Here is a 15,290-nt window from a genome sequence, read left to right as displayed (position 1 = left end):
GTCTTCATGCCAGCATACATCAATCATTTCCAATACACTTGGTCAAGGCGACTGATTGTTGCAAATGATTAATAGAGAAATAGGTTTTTAGAAAGACAAACACACACACACATAAACACACCCGCGCACACACACACACACACACACACACACACAGACAATCAGGTTGCTTGGTCCCAAGAAACCCTCCTGTTCCCATGGAATCGAAGTGGCCAATTGGAAAAAAAGATTTGTCAGCCAATGAGTAAAATTGCTGTACTACAGGAGTCCCGCAGAACCAACTGTCAATAGATCACTAACTTTCAAACCTTAATTTCTCAAAAAGCGATGAACTGATTTACAGCAAATCCAAAAATCCATGCTTCATGTCAAAGGTGTTTTGGGAACCCCTTGCCCCTTTTTCTCGGCCCTCACTTGGCGAATCACCCCACAAGTTGTCAGTAAGGATCTGAAGTGGATGAACTTTCCTTGGGAAAGTTTCATGAAGATTCATCAAATGGCCCTAAAGTTATTAGTGAACCAAAAGAATGTGCTTCCTGTGGAAACTCTGGCCAAACTGTAACTACACAGTGGTGACTGCCACTGTGTGTGTGTGTGTGTGTGTGTGTATTTGTTTAGATATTTAGTTTTTTGTTTTCTTTTACTGCTACTTTTTTGTTTTAACAATGTTTATGTAGTCGATATTGTTGATTTCAATATTTTGGTCTATAGTTAGTTATGTCACAATATTTTTGTTACCGATATTTTTGTTTTCCATATATATTAGATTAGATATTTTTGAAGTAGATATTTATTTATACAATATAAGTGACTTTTTAAATTATGTATAAGGCCATGATATTTTTCTAATGATATTACAGTTTCGATAATTCTGTAAATCAATATTTGTTGTCTTGATATTATGCCAGTGAACCCATTAAAATATAATGCAGGCATTGTGGCTTTGTGAAGGGGTCACCAAATTTAAAGATAAGGCAATATTCACATACTATAATACACCAATAAAACCAATGGGTTCAGTAATCATGATTGCATGCATTCAGTATTATTAAGCATTGCGTTATTCATTAACAAATTTGCCAATAACACATTTGTCTTCAAAACCACATAAAACATGTGTTAAGAGGTATTCTATAACTACTTCAGGCCACATAAAAAGCAGCCATATGATCAACCACTAGGTGTCCCTGCACCCCAAACTGAAGAGCAGAAGCTCAAGCTCAGGGAGTGTTATAAATAATGATCACATTGTCTGGTAGTCATCTTTTCCATGAGCCCTCAGACTTAGTGAAATATTATTAGATGTATTTAAAGGAGGCTACTGCCGTCCCTGCAGCCCCCACAACTTTGAAAAATAGTGTTGGTGGTGCCCCTGTGCCTCCTTGGGATACCAAGTGAAAGGCCCTAAAACAGCCCTCGGGGTGCATTATAAGGACCTCCTCACTGGGAGAATAAACATTTAATGAGCAGGTCTTTGCCAAAGCGGCTTAGCAACTGTTCTTCTTTTTGTATCTTATTCTATTATTGGTGTCCCAGCCTCACCAGGGACATCCATATGTAACATTCTATTTTGGGGGGCCCCTGAGGGAGAGCCACAAGTGAAGCCCTCCAACCTCACTGGCTCCCCATGCTCAACAGGAAGCAGCCTCCTTCAAATTCTGCCTCCACCATACGGGAACATTTCTCTCTTGCTCCTACACCAGGAAGCATCATGCTTCCCTCTGTGGTCTTCATTTTTAGGAGGATGGGGACAACCGAGACAATATTAACAGCCAGAAGCCCTGGGGAAGGGGTCCCCAGGCTGAAAATCAGTCTGGGAATGTGATCACATGCACAGCCCCTTCCAGAGCATTAAAAAAAATATTCTTCATGTGCGAATTCCTGAACACTGGCTCACCTCTGGAACATGTTTAGAAATTGTGGTCAAAGGTCAAATTCTTTTAAGCTGCATAACTCGGGCTCTGATGGGCCGATTTCAATGTTTTGAAGTCATTCTACTTATGGTAGTAACCTCTGCCCACCAAGTGCAGTTTTAGTAAGTCTGCTAGCCTCGAAAAGGGCATACTTACTGGAGAGCGGATGTTACTAGCTCTATGTGCCAATTTCATTCTCTCTTGGCTCCTGGTGCTCCTCTCCCACAGGTGGGATCTTCTTGCAAAGGCCCTCCAGTCTCAGTCAGCAGAGCCCCCTCTTCCCCACACTCTCAATCCTTGGAGCTGCCTAGCTCTCTTTCAGGGTACCTGGGAGGCGGTGTAGTCTAGATCTTCCCCCAACTTGTCCTCAGGGGGCAAAGGGGTAGCACATTGCTTGTGGAGAGACTCATCTAGTCCTGGGAGTCAGCTGTAGGCAAAGTCCTTAATCAATCAAGGGCATCAGGTGGATTCTTTTTCCAGCTGCCCATGATACTGGTGTTGTCACCTTTCAGATCCAGGGTCTTGTTCTCTGTTTCTCCCATGTGGAGGGGTTTATAGATGTGGGTGGAAAGTTCTAGATATCAGAGAGCCCTGGTCAGTAGATGATGGACGGAGCGCTGAAACTTTTCAGACACTCATCCCCAGTCACAAATCTGGGTTGAATCCATCATCATTCTTTAGCTCACTTTGCCACCCCCCTTCATACCCAGCCATTTGCAAATCAGTGTTGATCCTGTTCCTCATGGGAATAGTCCAGCTCGAACTGCCAGGCCAGGTCTTCCCTGGGCCGAAACAAGCATCCTGGGACCGGTTTCGGGGTAACGCCCCTCATCAGCCAGGGTAGCTTGAATCCAGTGGCAAAGTGAGCAAGGGACCCACGTCTGAGCATACCCAGCCATCTTAGGATGCCACATCATCTCTCCATCCTTGTCCCAACCCTTCTGCACAGCATTGTGGTACAATCCAATATGGCAGAACCCTACTTCTACTGGGAGAGGTCCTGTGCCCACCCAGAGGTGTGGTCATATAAATAGCATGCCCTCCTCTGTGGTCACCCTATTGTAGTTCGGAGGCAGCTCCCCCTCCCATTTGGGTTGGAGATAAAACTGTTTAGCAGGACAATAGACAGGGTCAGCATAGGTGTTTGCTACACCTGCCTGTGACACTGGACACCACTTGGAAGTTAAACAAGTTACTGGGCACAGCCCCCAGGCATCCTGTCAATGTGGGAAACTTCCTCCACACACCCAGGTCACTTTGGCCATTATCTGGGAGTCATGCACATCTCGCTACAGGTGAGCTATCAGCAGTCAAGTGACACTGAACACTGGCAAAAGATCTTTTGGTTTTAGGCAGGAAAATAGTAAATTAAAATCTGACTTGATCATTAGATTAGATTTTAAATTAGTATTAAAATAAGTCTTTGAATTATTTCTCTAGCTGCTGCAAATCTGAAATGAGCATTTAGTAATGTAACAATGTAGCCCAATTTTAACCTATGGAAGCAGCCATCCTTGCTAGGGGTAAATTAGCATTTGGGAATGCCACACTGTAAAGACCTTTCCACCAATTATTTCTACATGTCCTACATTTAAATATCATGCACACTGCCTTTATGAAAAGTGTTCTTTTGGCAGGTGAATTTTCAGTTTAAAACTGCCGCAGGCATGTTATCTATATGCATCTATCAGGCTGCACACAACAGTTATGTCTCAGGTGCAGCCTGCACATGTGCACACACGTGTGTGCACACATGTTCACATGTTACCAGCCCAGTGCCCCTTACCCTGGCTGTGTTGTAACAGTTTTATCCTCAAAGGCATACACTGGTGGTAAACAATCAAAGTACAATTACAATGATTTTACCTTGTGGGGTCTCAATTAGTGTGGCTCGTCTGCAATAAAGGACTGAAAAGTTAAGGATTAAAAGCAAAAAATCCTGCTGGACTATATGGGCAGAACACATTTGCAACACTGATGGTGTTGGTTGTATTGGTTGTGATATAGGTGGTGGCAGTATCAAACGCATTGTTAGGGGTGGTGTTGGTGGTGATAGGTGTAGGTATGGTAGTGTTGATGTATTGCCAGTGGTAGTATTGGTGGAAGGCATGGTGTTAGTGGCAGCGCTATTAGCGTTGGTGTTGGTGACATGGGTGGTACCTGCTGATTGTGGTAAAGGTGTTATTGGTGGTGGCAGTTTTTGGTGCTGTTAGCGGTGGTAGTAACAGTGGTATTCATGCTGGTGGTGTTATTGGTTGCTATATTGGTAATGGTATTGTGGTATTAGTGTGGTTGTGGTGGAGGCATGGTTGGGGATATAGGTTATGGTGTCACTGGTCTCCCTGTTGATGGTATTGATGATGGAGTTGCCGATGGTATTGTTGTAATGTTATTGTCAGTATTGTTGGTAAGGTATTGGTGGTGTGGTGGTATTTGTGGTGGGAGAGGTGGAAGTATTGGTGTGATATTAATGGTGTGAGCCAATGATTGTGATATTTGCCATGGTAGGATTAGTATTATAGGTGCTGTTGGTAATTGCGAAAATGATGGTGGTGGGATTGATGGTATTAGTCAAGGTATTAAAGGTACTGATATTGGTGCTGCTGTTGGTAGTAATGGCTTACGTGGCATTGGTGGTCTTGGTGGTGGCACTGGTAGTATTGTTTTTTTTGGTGGTAATTATGGTGCTGATATCAGTGCAGGAAGCATGGTGGAAGTGGTGGTATTAATAGCCATTTAAGTAGTAATGGCGGTATCCTTTACATTGTTGGTGTAACATTGCTAGTAGTGTGATATTGGTGTGGTCTTGGGGTGGTGTGGTATTGTGGTGACATGATATTGGTGGTATTAGCACTGTTGGTGATGTGGTGTTTGTGATATTGGCAGTTTCTGCTGGTGTGCAATTCCGATGTTGGTAGGGGTGAGTGTTGCTGACAGTGTGTTATTGGTGATGGTGGTGTTGCTGTCTGATAGAACCATGCCTGGCTACAGTGCCTCTGTGTACTTTCAAAGTCTTTTTGGGGTAAAAGAGATCCTTTAATCAGCTGTTACAGCACCTGTATCTCATAACTCATTAATTGCTTTTTGCGTATCACATAGGGAAGTCTCCTTTAAACATGGTTCTCCTTTAAACATGTTAAGATTGGGCTATACTTGATTGCAACATTTAATTTACTTGTAAGTCCCTATTAAAGTGGTACAACACGTAGCCAGGGCCTGTAAATTAAGCATAAGTAGTGGACCTGCTGCACTCATTGTGCTACCCACTAAAGTAGCCCTAAAACTTGTCTCAGGCCTGACATTTCAGCCTGTAGAGCAGTTTTAAACTGCCAATTGGACTTGGCAAAATACTTATTTTGCCAGGGCTAAACTTTCCTTTTCAATACATGTATGTCACCTTTAAGGTAGGCCCTAAACAGCCCATATGGCAGGGGGCATTATATTTAAAAAGTATGACATGTGTTTTTAAGTTTTATATGTCCTGGTAGTGAAAACCCTATATTTGTTGGAGGATAACATTGGGTTACCTTATTATATTTGATGAGCGCTGACATTTGATTGGGAACAGGTAGAAATGTCATGTTTGGACTCAAATAAATTGTAATTTAAAGTCCTCTTTAATGGTAACATTGTATATTAAGTAATAATTCTGAAAATACCACTTTTAGAAAGTTGGAATTTTCTTGCCTTAACCATTTGTTGCCTGCTACCAGTATCCTGGGTCACATGACTGTGAATTACTTAGCTGTTGGGCTTTGTGTATTCCACTCAGACAGTGAGACAAAGGGGACTAGTGTTGCCAGCATGGGCCACCTTGTCTGGATTGGTGGGGCGGTGCTGTTCTCTGTCCCAATTAGATTTCAAAGGCCTGCATCCAGCACACAAACAAAGGAACCTCACACTAGGCTTTTTGTCACTCCAGACTTCTTAGAGCCATGACAGAAAAAGGGAACAATGTTCCATAACCGGATGGGGGGGTATTCTTGAAGATTCTCCCACTTCAAAGGTTGGCACCAGATATAAATATTAGATATAAATATTAGACCCTCAGAGCAACTCTTCGTTGCACTCTGCTGGAGTGAGTCCTAACCCCCGCATGTGGTACCCCCAAATCCTGGACACTTGGAGGTGAAGTTAATCATGCTGCTCCTGCCATACCCTAAAAGTTGGGTCTTGGAAAAACTTGCACCAAAAAGTGGCCTGAGAACTGACAGAAGATCGGGGCCCACCTGCCCACCGATCATCCGAAGGTGCATCGATGATCGACCTGACTCCATGGTAGCTCGAGCTACAGTTCTTCTCCACAGCAGCAAATACTGTTCAGCTGGACCTATCAGCAAAGGTCACTGGCCATGTGGAGCCCTTATCAGCTACAGCCTGCAGCTTCATCCCACAGAGATTTTTGTCTTCCTAAAAAGTGACAAAGCCCTAAGGTAGGTAGGCATCTTCTCCACAACTCCACCCAGTGTCTCCCCCATGATGACACTTCCTCCTCAGACACCGCCAGCTGCCTTGCCCCACTGAACTTTACCTTTTTAGGAACTTTTCTTCAAAATGTCTTTTAAATCCGAAGGTAAGCCAAAATCGAGCATAATTCACCTTATGTATCTATGCATTCTGTTAGAACTGGCTATTTCTGGTAGGCTAAGGCTGACGCCAAAGCCAGGCAAAAACTACCATTCTAGTCAGGGTGAGGGAGTCACACGCCAAGATAACCCCTGCTCACCCCCTTGGTAGCTTGGCACGAGCAGTAAGGCTAAACTCTGAGGCAATGTGTAAAGCATTTGCGCCAGCACACAACAGCAACAACATCCTAGGCACACCACAAAAGGAACTCCACACAAGGTTATATTAAAATAACTTTTGTATTGTCAAAACACATCAGATAGAAATCACACATGTACATTGTGCCAACTGGCACGGGCGATATTCACAAGGGATTATTTACAAGACAGGGCCACATGGGCCACTGTCATAATCAGCACTTAGTAGAAATAGAAATACTGTCAGAAATTAGAATAAAAGGATATAAAATCACTGTAGCACAAATTAGCAAGAATAGCCCACAATAACAGTTATAAATCGCAACCAGTAACTACTAGGTAAGTACCACCTACGCAACCCTAACCACCTTAGGAGAATGTCACGCAGGGGACCAGGACCTCACTAGGACCACCTGTACTGGAAAGAACAACCACCTAATAATAAAGTACATTTAGGAGTATCAGCAAGAACACATTACACGTGATGCATCAAAAACACATTCAGCGGTGTAGGTAAAGAAAACACATGATGCCTAAAACATTCAGAGGTGTAGGGAAGGAAAAACACATGATGCATAAACCAACACATTCAGAGGTGTAAAATCCAGGAAGACACATAATGCCTAAAAACATTCAGAGGTGCCAGAACATAACTCAATAGCGCAAAAACACATGATGCCTAAAAACATTCAGAGGTGTAAGATCAAGGTGTGTAATCATATTAAATGCATTACATTTCCTAGCACCATATCACATTGCACAAAACTCACATTAGGCAATTACCATCACATAGATAATCACATTGCGCCTAAATAAAATCACATACCAGACCCCATCTAATAAAGGGACTAAAGAGCCCTGTGTCCAGAAGGTCAGGGCGCGCTGCCAATGCAGCGCCAGTCAGGGGTGCGCCACTGGCGCAAAACCAAAACGGTGCAGGTGCCCACTACTTGCTGGGCACCTGGGAACAATCACAAGGGCCTAAACGTTGCAGCTGGCACTAAGTGCTGCGCAGCTGTAGCAGGCCGGGCACCACTGTGCCCCCTCTGTCCCACACAGGGACTCTCTCTCCAATTGCGCCTAAACGGTGCAGCTGCCCACTAATTGCTGGGCAGCTGGAGAACAACAAAACTGCGCCCGGGCCCTCACTGGCCCTATAACTAAAGCTGCGCCAAGCTGGAGCCACCCAGGCTCGGACACTAAACATGCACAGGTGGGAGCCCTCTAGGCTCTGGCATCGTCTGGGTCCTCGTTGGAGCGCGCATGCTCAGTAAATAACTTTGCCCCCTAAGAGCCCTCTAGGCTCTTAACTAATATGGGCATCGGTGACTCGAACGGAGGCAATAACGAGCGGTGGGCACCCTCGAAGTTAAAAATAAACATAGAAGCGAGGTGGGCACTCGCTAAAAAATTTAATAAATGGGCAAAATCGCAGGGTAGGCACCTGCCAAACCTCACGCAAAATGCGTGAGGGCGACACGCTCGCTATGGGTTCAGATAAAGCGCTCTCCCAGCGCTATAAGTAATATACAGCGCTCCCAGGCGCTATAAATACCAATCAAGCGCTCCCAAGCGCTTAGGCTTCAACAAGCCTGGGTAAAGGCAAGAAAAAGGTCTCTGCAGGAAAACGCAGCTTCTCCATGCTGCCAAAGGTCCCAGAGATTCCAAGGGGCAAAGCAAAGTCCCCCCAATCAGCCCAAGCAAGGCAGAGGGGTTCCCCCAGAAGTCCTCCAGGCATCCAGGAAAGTCCATCAGGTGTCCAGGGGCTGGGCAGGGCCCAGGGATTCCCCTGGGCCCAAGCAGCAGCACGCCCCTGGCAGATTCAAGTCAGAAACAAGAACATTTTGGAAGGGGACACAGCCCCATCTTATACAGAGAAAAGTCTTTGAAGTCTTTAGGGTGCAGGCAGTGTGAGAACCAGCTAGAACTGGTTATAGGGAATTCCTTTCAGGATCAGGGACAGAGGTGACAGTCGCCCAGCGGGGAGGTGGAGCCAGCATTGTGGCAGGCAGGCACAGCTTCATTCACTCCCAGGTGCTATCTCCTCCCACTTCCCTGGCAGCAGATGCAGCCTTTCATCCAGGGCTGACTCAGACAATCTCCTGGGGGCTCCCCAGCCCCTGTCATCCTCAAACCAGACAGTCAATCCACAAGCAGGCCCAGGCACTCCTGGGCCAGGCTCACCAGCCAATCACACGGCAGCCACAGACTACACAAATATGCCAACTTCTAAAAGTGGCACTTCTAGACTAGACACAATCATGCCGTATACACCATTACGCAGCAATCAATCTCACGAGTTCGCACATATCAAACTCGGCCCTGCACTCCCCACACATCAGGAACTACCATGGGCATACATATTCCCTATTCATTCCTATGGGAGGGCAGGTCACTCACCGCACGTACACAGAGAGCTCAAGCACTTTACACTGTACCACAGTGAAAAAGTGCACCAAGGCCTAAAATCACCACCACGAGGTTCCAGAAACAGGCTAGGAAAAAGCAAAAAAGTTTCGGGGTGAACCTGCCAAAAGGGCCAGGTCCAACACATTCCATTGCGGTCCGCCTTAACTTTTGACTTTGTTACGGTCTTGCGGACCAGATGCCTGTGATTGGTGCTTTGTTCTTTTAGGCGCTATTTTTACTAAAATCTTTATAATTATTCATAACTCCAGTCCTATTGACTGAATTTAATTGTAGTAATTTAAAGCTTCTCTATTTTTTTAATTAGTTTGGGTTTTTTTTGTGCTGTGTTTAAACTTGATTACTGTTTGTGTGCTGCCTAAATACACTTTTGTCTTTGGTGGGGCTAGGCACATTAATTGCTAAGAGCGACATGGCCAAATATTGGAAGTCACCTGATGCCCCACCCCTAAGGGAATGATTTTTAACACAGACAACTCTAGCTGGACTTACACTGCTTCTGCTATTGCGTTTTATTGCCTTTTGTACACTATAAGGAAGTTGCACTTTGGGGAGCTACGGATTCTGTACTAGAAATACTTCACGCTACCATGTTGTTTCTAGGTTGGAGGAAATTGCTTTATAACTTGATATTTTAATTACAATTTGCTCCCCAAATTTATTTTGGTCTGTATTCAGCTATTTGTCCTCGGTATATAAATCCGGAGAGAATATCTACGCACTTGCACTTTCTGTTTTAATTAAACTATTTTTGTGAAGCATCAAAATCAATGCAACCTAGCCACCTTGGGTAAAGTATGCACTGTTTCTGGAAATATGACCCATGCCAACTAAATTGTGGATCTGTTGGCTTGCAAAAATATATGTTTTAATACTTGTTTTTAACCTTGTAGTCTTTTTATGTTTAGCTTATCTAAACAGTCAAAACGAGTTAATACTTGAGGTATCCATGTGACATGTTAGTAATGTTGGTTCATCAAAGCATGGTTCTTTGGCCATTTACATACTTTTTGTGATTATTTTATGTTTGGTTGTACTTTTAGGATCATGTTGATCGAAAACAAGTTATTATGATGATGAAACTTTATATGTAAACAGTAGAAGATGAAACAGAGTCAATTATCTCTGTATGTGTGCTGCGAATGCACAGTTCTCTAAACCACGTTTCCCCTCGACTCCCGCTAGGTACGACTTTCTTGAGGTCCAGGAGCCAGCGGATGGCTCAATCCTCGGCCGCTGGTGTGGCTCCCATGCTGTGCCAGGGAAGCAGGTATCGAAGGGGAACCAGATCCGAATCCGCTTTGTATCCGACGAGTACATCCCCTCCGCCCCCGGATTCCTCATTCACTACAGCCTCCTCATGCCAGTAAGTAAAACAATGCCATCTACGAACGCAAACAACAATCGGATAAATCGTGCTTGTATATAATGAAGGGATAAAAAAACAAATACTTAAACTTCATGCATGAAATGTAGGGCCTCTGGACAGCAAAGTATACACCAGCTGTGTTGCATTCTAAAATAAACTGTAATGATAAATCTCAACCAACTCCACCGAAAGAAAGACATTTGGTATTGAATGCGATTAATTTTTTTTGTTTTAAATAGCAAATACTTCTTTCATTGTGCACATATTGAATGTCTCTTTATATGGAACGTGAAAGTATTTTACAAAGTTAAACTTTGTCAAAGTAATGAATAAATAACTTTGAATTAAAATGCCTTTTCATTTAAGGAAGCGTGGGACAAGTGCTTTTTGTGCCGGTTTCTAAAACTGATACATACTCAGTGCACATTAGAGAATGAATGTACATAACTTATACAGAGAGTAGAACAATGCTCTCAGGGTATGTGGTTATCAGGGGGGAAAGGTAACGCTGCCTTCCCTTGCCGGTAATGTGATATCTTGGTTTCAGTTACCGTTTCCTTGAAAGAAAATAAAAGGTAATGAAAGATAAACACGTTTCTGGGGGCAGGGGTTGCTTTTCTGCATCATAACTTACCAAACGCTCCTGCGGTTGACATGAACGGTCGTGAGCGTGGGGACAGCGCTGACGCGTCAGTTCATTCATGTGGAACTTTAATAAGGCTGGCTTTACTACTTCACTGCATTCAAATGCACTTTCTGCTCAAATAAAAATTCTGCAATCGCACACCACCAAGTTCCTGTTTGCTAAAATGGACGGATCTCCCCAGAAGACATTGGGAAATCCTGCCCGGAACCGTAAGCCAGTTCCCTGGGGATGCATTAAACTAATGAAAGAAACTGAACACAGGAAATTCATTGCCAAATTTCAGTGAGCTGCTCAGATATGTTTTCACACTCACGGTTGTGCGGTTTCTCAGAGCTGAACAATGTGTTCTAAGGCTGTGCGTATATTATGAATGTATTCCACTTTAGTATTTTATTCTGCTGTCACAAAAGTTAAACGTTTCTTTAAACAACAGCTATTTTGCTTTATTAGGCCTTGAAATGGAGTTGGGAGAAAGAAAGTGCCAGTGATGACTTGTGTTTATTTAGAGCTTGAGCATGCCTTGCAGAGACTTTTTAAGGCAGGGGTAAAGTGGGCTCTGGCCCAGGGCCCCAGCCTTTCATGGATCCCCCTGATAGAGCCAACTCTGTTCTGCAGATAATCTTTCCCTGTTTATTTTTAAATAATTCTTAAGCAGATTGTTTTAACTGCTGTTTGCCTTTAATTTGTTTTAAAAGTGTGCGACGTGCGATTACAGACATTTTGCAGAGCAATGTTGTGTTTATGTTTCATGCAACTTCCATAAAAAAGTTTGTTTAGATCAAAACGGAACCTCACAAATGAAAAATGGGAGGGGGTCACAGAGATTTTTTTGTAGTAGCATTAGTGAGCTGCTGCTGTTTTACAATATTGAAAACACACCTAGCTATTTCCAAATATTAGATGTAAACACATTTAGAATTTGGATGAGGGTGCCTGTGCACTCTCAGTCACCTAGCCACAGAGAGCATGAAAGAGCTGAAATTGAATCATAAATTCAAAGCTGCTCTGAAGAGGGCCCCCCAAAATAGGTTTTGCCCAGGACCCCCAAAATCCTTAAGATGTCCCTGAATCCTTATTCCTCCCCAACACTCATAGCCTTTCTTCAAATTAAATGTCTTCCTGGTGCCACCACCATGAAAGGGGTGGTGGACAGGCAACTTGTAAAATGCCTGGCGGTGCTGCAGCAGCACTGCCACCCTATTGCTGCCCTTTCTGCTGCTTGACCTCCGCTGAATTCTGTATCCCCGATGGATGCAGCGGTCTTGTGGTGGTCCGACCGCCACACTCTGAATACTACGGGCAGACCCGCAGTGGTGGCAGTGGCTGGACCGCCACCACGAATACAACAGTCCTGTGGACCACCTTACTCGTAATAAGGCCCTTAGACTTCATTTATAACTAAATTGTTTCACCAAGACATGAAATAGTGCAGCCTATGTAAAAGAATTTTAATGTATTTAAAATCATTATTTCATTTAATAAATAAACTAATAATTCAGATTCAAATATAATCTAATATATCGAAATATTTCATGTAATAAAAAATTATAATATTGTCAGTAATTTTTATATAGTAAGGATCAAGATTAAATATGGTCGTCTCATTCAATTTTCAAAAAGTAACAACATGTAATAAATTTGCGGCGGACATTCCGCTGCTGTGCAGGCGTTCCATTGCGTGGGTGGGGCTGCATCAGTCAACGGTCGTGCGCAGCACCCGCGAGGTAGTGCTAGTCGTTCACATTTTTACAGTGCGGGTGCTTCAACTTTGTTCTCATTTTCTGTGCTGTTTTTGTCAACGTGTGTAAAGTGCACATTAGGATTTTAGCGCAAACTCAGATTCGTATGTTGTGTAAAGAATAATCGGTAGTTACGCTGTAACAAGCCCACCTCTGATGGCGAATTAAGCCATCAAAAACTACCACAGCAAATCGTCACAAATCACTGTTTTGTCATCTTTGCCCTCTACAATTTTCATTTCATAGTATTTACATTGTTCGTCTTCCAGTTCAAGATCAGATCTCGTTCTTTTCACACCTCATTTATCCTTTTTAAACCACAGAATTTGATAGCTAATATTATCAGCATTATGCACAAAGAGATTGCCACTAATGTTCTTAAGATAGAAATCACTAATCCATTACCTAAGTTACCTAACCAATTACTAACAGTTGAAAACCCTTTACCTATCACTTCCCAGGCACGTCTGCTTTTAAGACTTTTTAAGTCCTAGGTTAAGTCAGTATTTTTTTTAATATAGGCTTGTAAGTATTTGCTCTTGTCTGATATGTAGGCGCAACAATGTTGAACCTTTAACAACCAACAGATGGTGCCCTTCTTCACAAGAAGGATGTCAATAGCAAGTCGATTCTGTATCACCATTGATTTTATTGAAATAATTTCTACATCTACAACAGAAAATCCTCCAGTTGCACTCTGTGGCTAATTTATCAACTGCAATAGACAGCTTTCTATTTCCTGAGAGTTTAGTGCTACTCCTACAGAAGGTATTAAAACCCTAAATTATCTCCCACTATTTCATTTGCACTCACACTGCTCTTCGTTCTCCCGTTCTCTCCTAATAATTCTCTTTCAATTCCTTTCAGATGATACATTTTCAGAAAGGCAATTCCCAGGTGACAACTACCATACCATCCTTTCGGTAACTTGTAGTTAGCATCCTTTCCACAAATATAATATACTCCAGGAAAAGATAGGATCAACTCCTTCTAAGTATTTTCCCCAGTTTTCATTGACATCAAAAGTAGTTTCACATTCAGTAAGTACTACAAATCTTGTATTAATATTTAATCTTTTTCTATATATACAAAGTTTTCCTTTATGTCGCCAGTCTAAAGCTAATGCAGCCATTCCCTCTATAATGTTATTTTTTTCTTGTGGTAATTTCCAAGGAGTTAGTTTCGATTTTGCATTACTATTAATTGTTTCACAATCTCGTCTACTTTCTACTAAATCTTGGAAATTCTTCCTCTCCCTATTTTACATTTTAGTTTTTTCCATGTACATAAGCCATATCCAAAGATTGAATAGGTCTAAACAATTAGTCCATATTTTCAGCTTTTATCACAGGACAGGAAGCTCAGAAAGTCCAAAAAAACAAGCTAGTCACTACACTACACTACACTACAAGAAATTCCATATGTTAACGGCAAGCTATGGTAAGTTATGTCTTCAGCAACTACTGTAGGTATTTGCGTACATCCGTAACAAACACCAACATCTATAGTATTTATATATTCATTCAGCAGTTCAGTGTTAGTGTTCAATGATGAATCAGTGTTTGGAAACCATGATGTAAAGACTTGTCATTCATAACAGTGAAATCAGTGCTGCTCATTTTTGCAGTTTCAGAAGAAATTGTAAGCTTAAAATCTTCTTTGGGTACATAATGTAGCAAATTCAAAACAATAATCAATGCATATAATAACAAAGCATGAATAGAGATGATTCCAGTATAAGCATGTTTGCATGTAAGAGACATTTCAATGTTAGAACTCATGGCTTCTCAAGTTTCAGACCATTACCTAAAAATATCAAAAATAAAAAATAGGAAATACAGCAGCAAGTGGTTTGAGCAATTTGCCAAAGTTCGGCACAAAAATATCAAGGCACAGTTCAGTGACTCCATTTAATAAAGACAAACACACAGATCAGCTTTGTTGATGAGTATATTCAGAATAAATTGCGTCAGTTCCTCAAGCGGTACACCAAGATTGAAATTTAAATCCACAACAAAGTTCATTTCAAGGAGGTTTACGCGGGCTCCTATTGTTAAAGCAAAAGGCAATAAACTCCTGCTCTCAACCAAATACCTCAACGAGAGAGTCTCCTTCCACGCACCCAAGAGAAATCTCTGCCCCGCCGACCTCGCCCTGGCGAGGTCTCCCGCATCCGCAGAAACAAGACCAGAGGAAGAGCCTTCTCATACATTGCAGCAAAGACCTGGAACGAAATCCTGGTGAACATCAGACGCTCCCCAACCCTGCACACGTTCAGGAAGGACCTCAAGACCTGGCTCTTCGACTGATTCGTGGCTGTCTTCTTTCCCTCCCCCTAGCGCCTTGAGACCCTCACGAGTGACTAGCACGCTATATAAATCCCTGGTTGATTGATTTGCAGCCAGATAAGTCCATTCCCTCTTTGAATAATCG

At 42.7% G+C, this 15,290-nt stretch overlaps 1 protein-coding gene across 1 annotated transcript in view; it reads left to right on the top strand.

Annotated features, from left to right (window-relative positions):
• Nucleotides 1–15,290, top strand: part of PDGFC (platelet derived growth factor C) — an 874,104-nt gene that overhangs the window by 573,415 nt on the left and 285,399 nt on the right. The window contains exon 3 of the mRNA XM_078676981.1: nt 10,289–10,469. Coding sequence (XP_078533107.1) covers nt 10,289–10,469 — 181 coding nt within the window. The remainder of the gene's footprint in view (nt 1–10,288; nt 10,470–15,290) is intronic.

This window comes from Lissotriton helveticus, chromosome 2_1, assembly GCF_964261635.1.
Source record: "Lissotriton helveticus chromosome 2_1, aLisHel1.1, whole genome shotgun sequence".
Taxonomy (NCBI): domain Eukaryota; kingdom Metazoa; phylum Chordata; class Amphibia; order Caudata; family Salamandridae; genus Lissotriton; species Lissotriton helveticus.
This window is presented reverse-complemented; position numbering and strand designations above follow the sequence as displayed.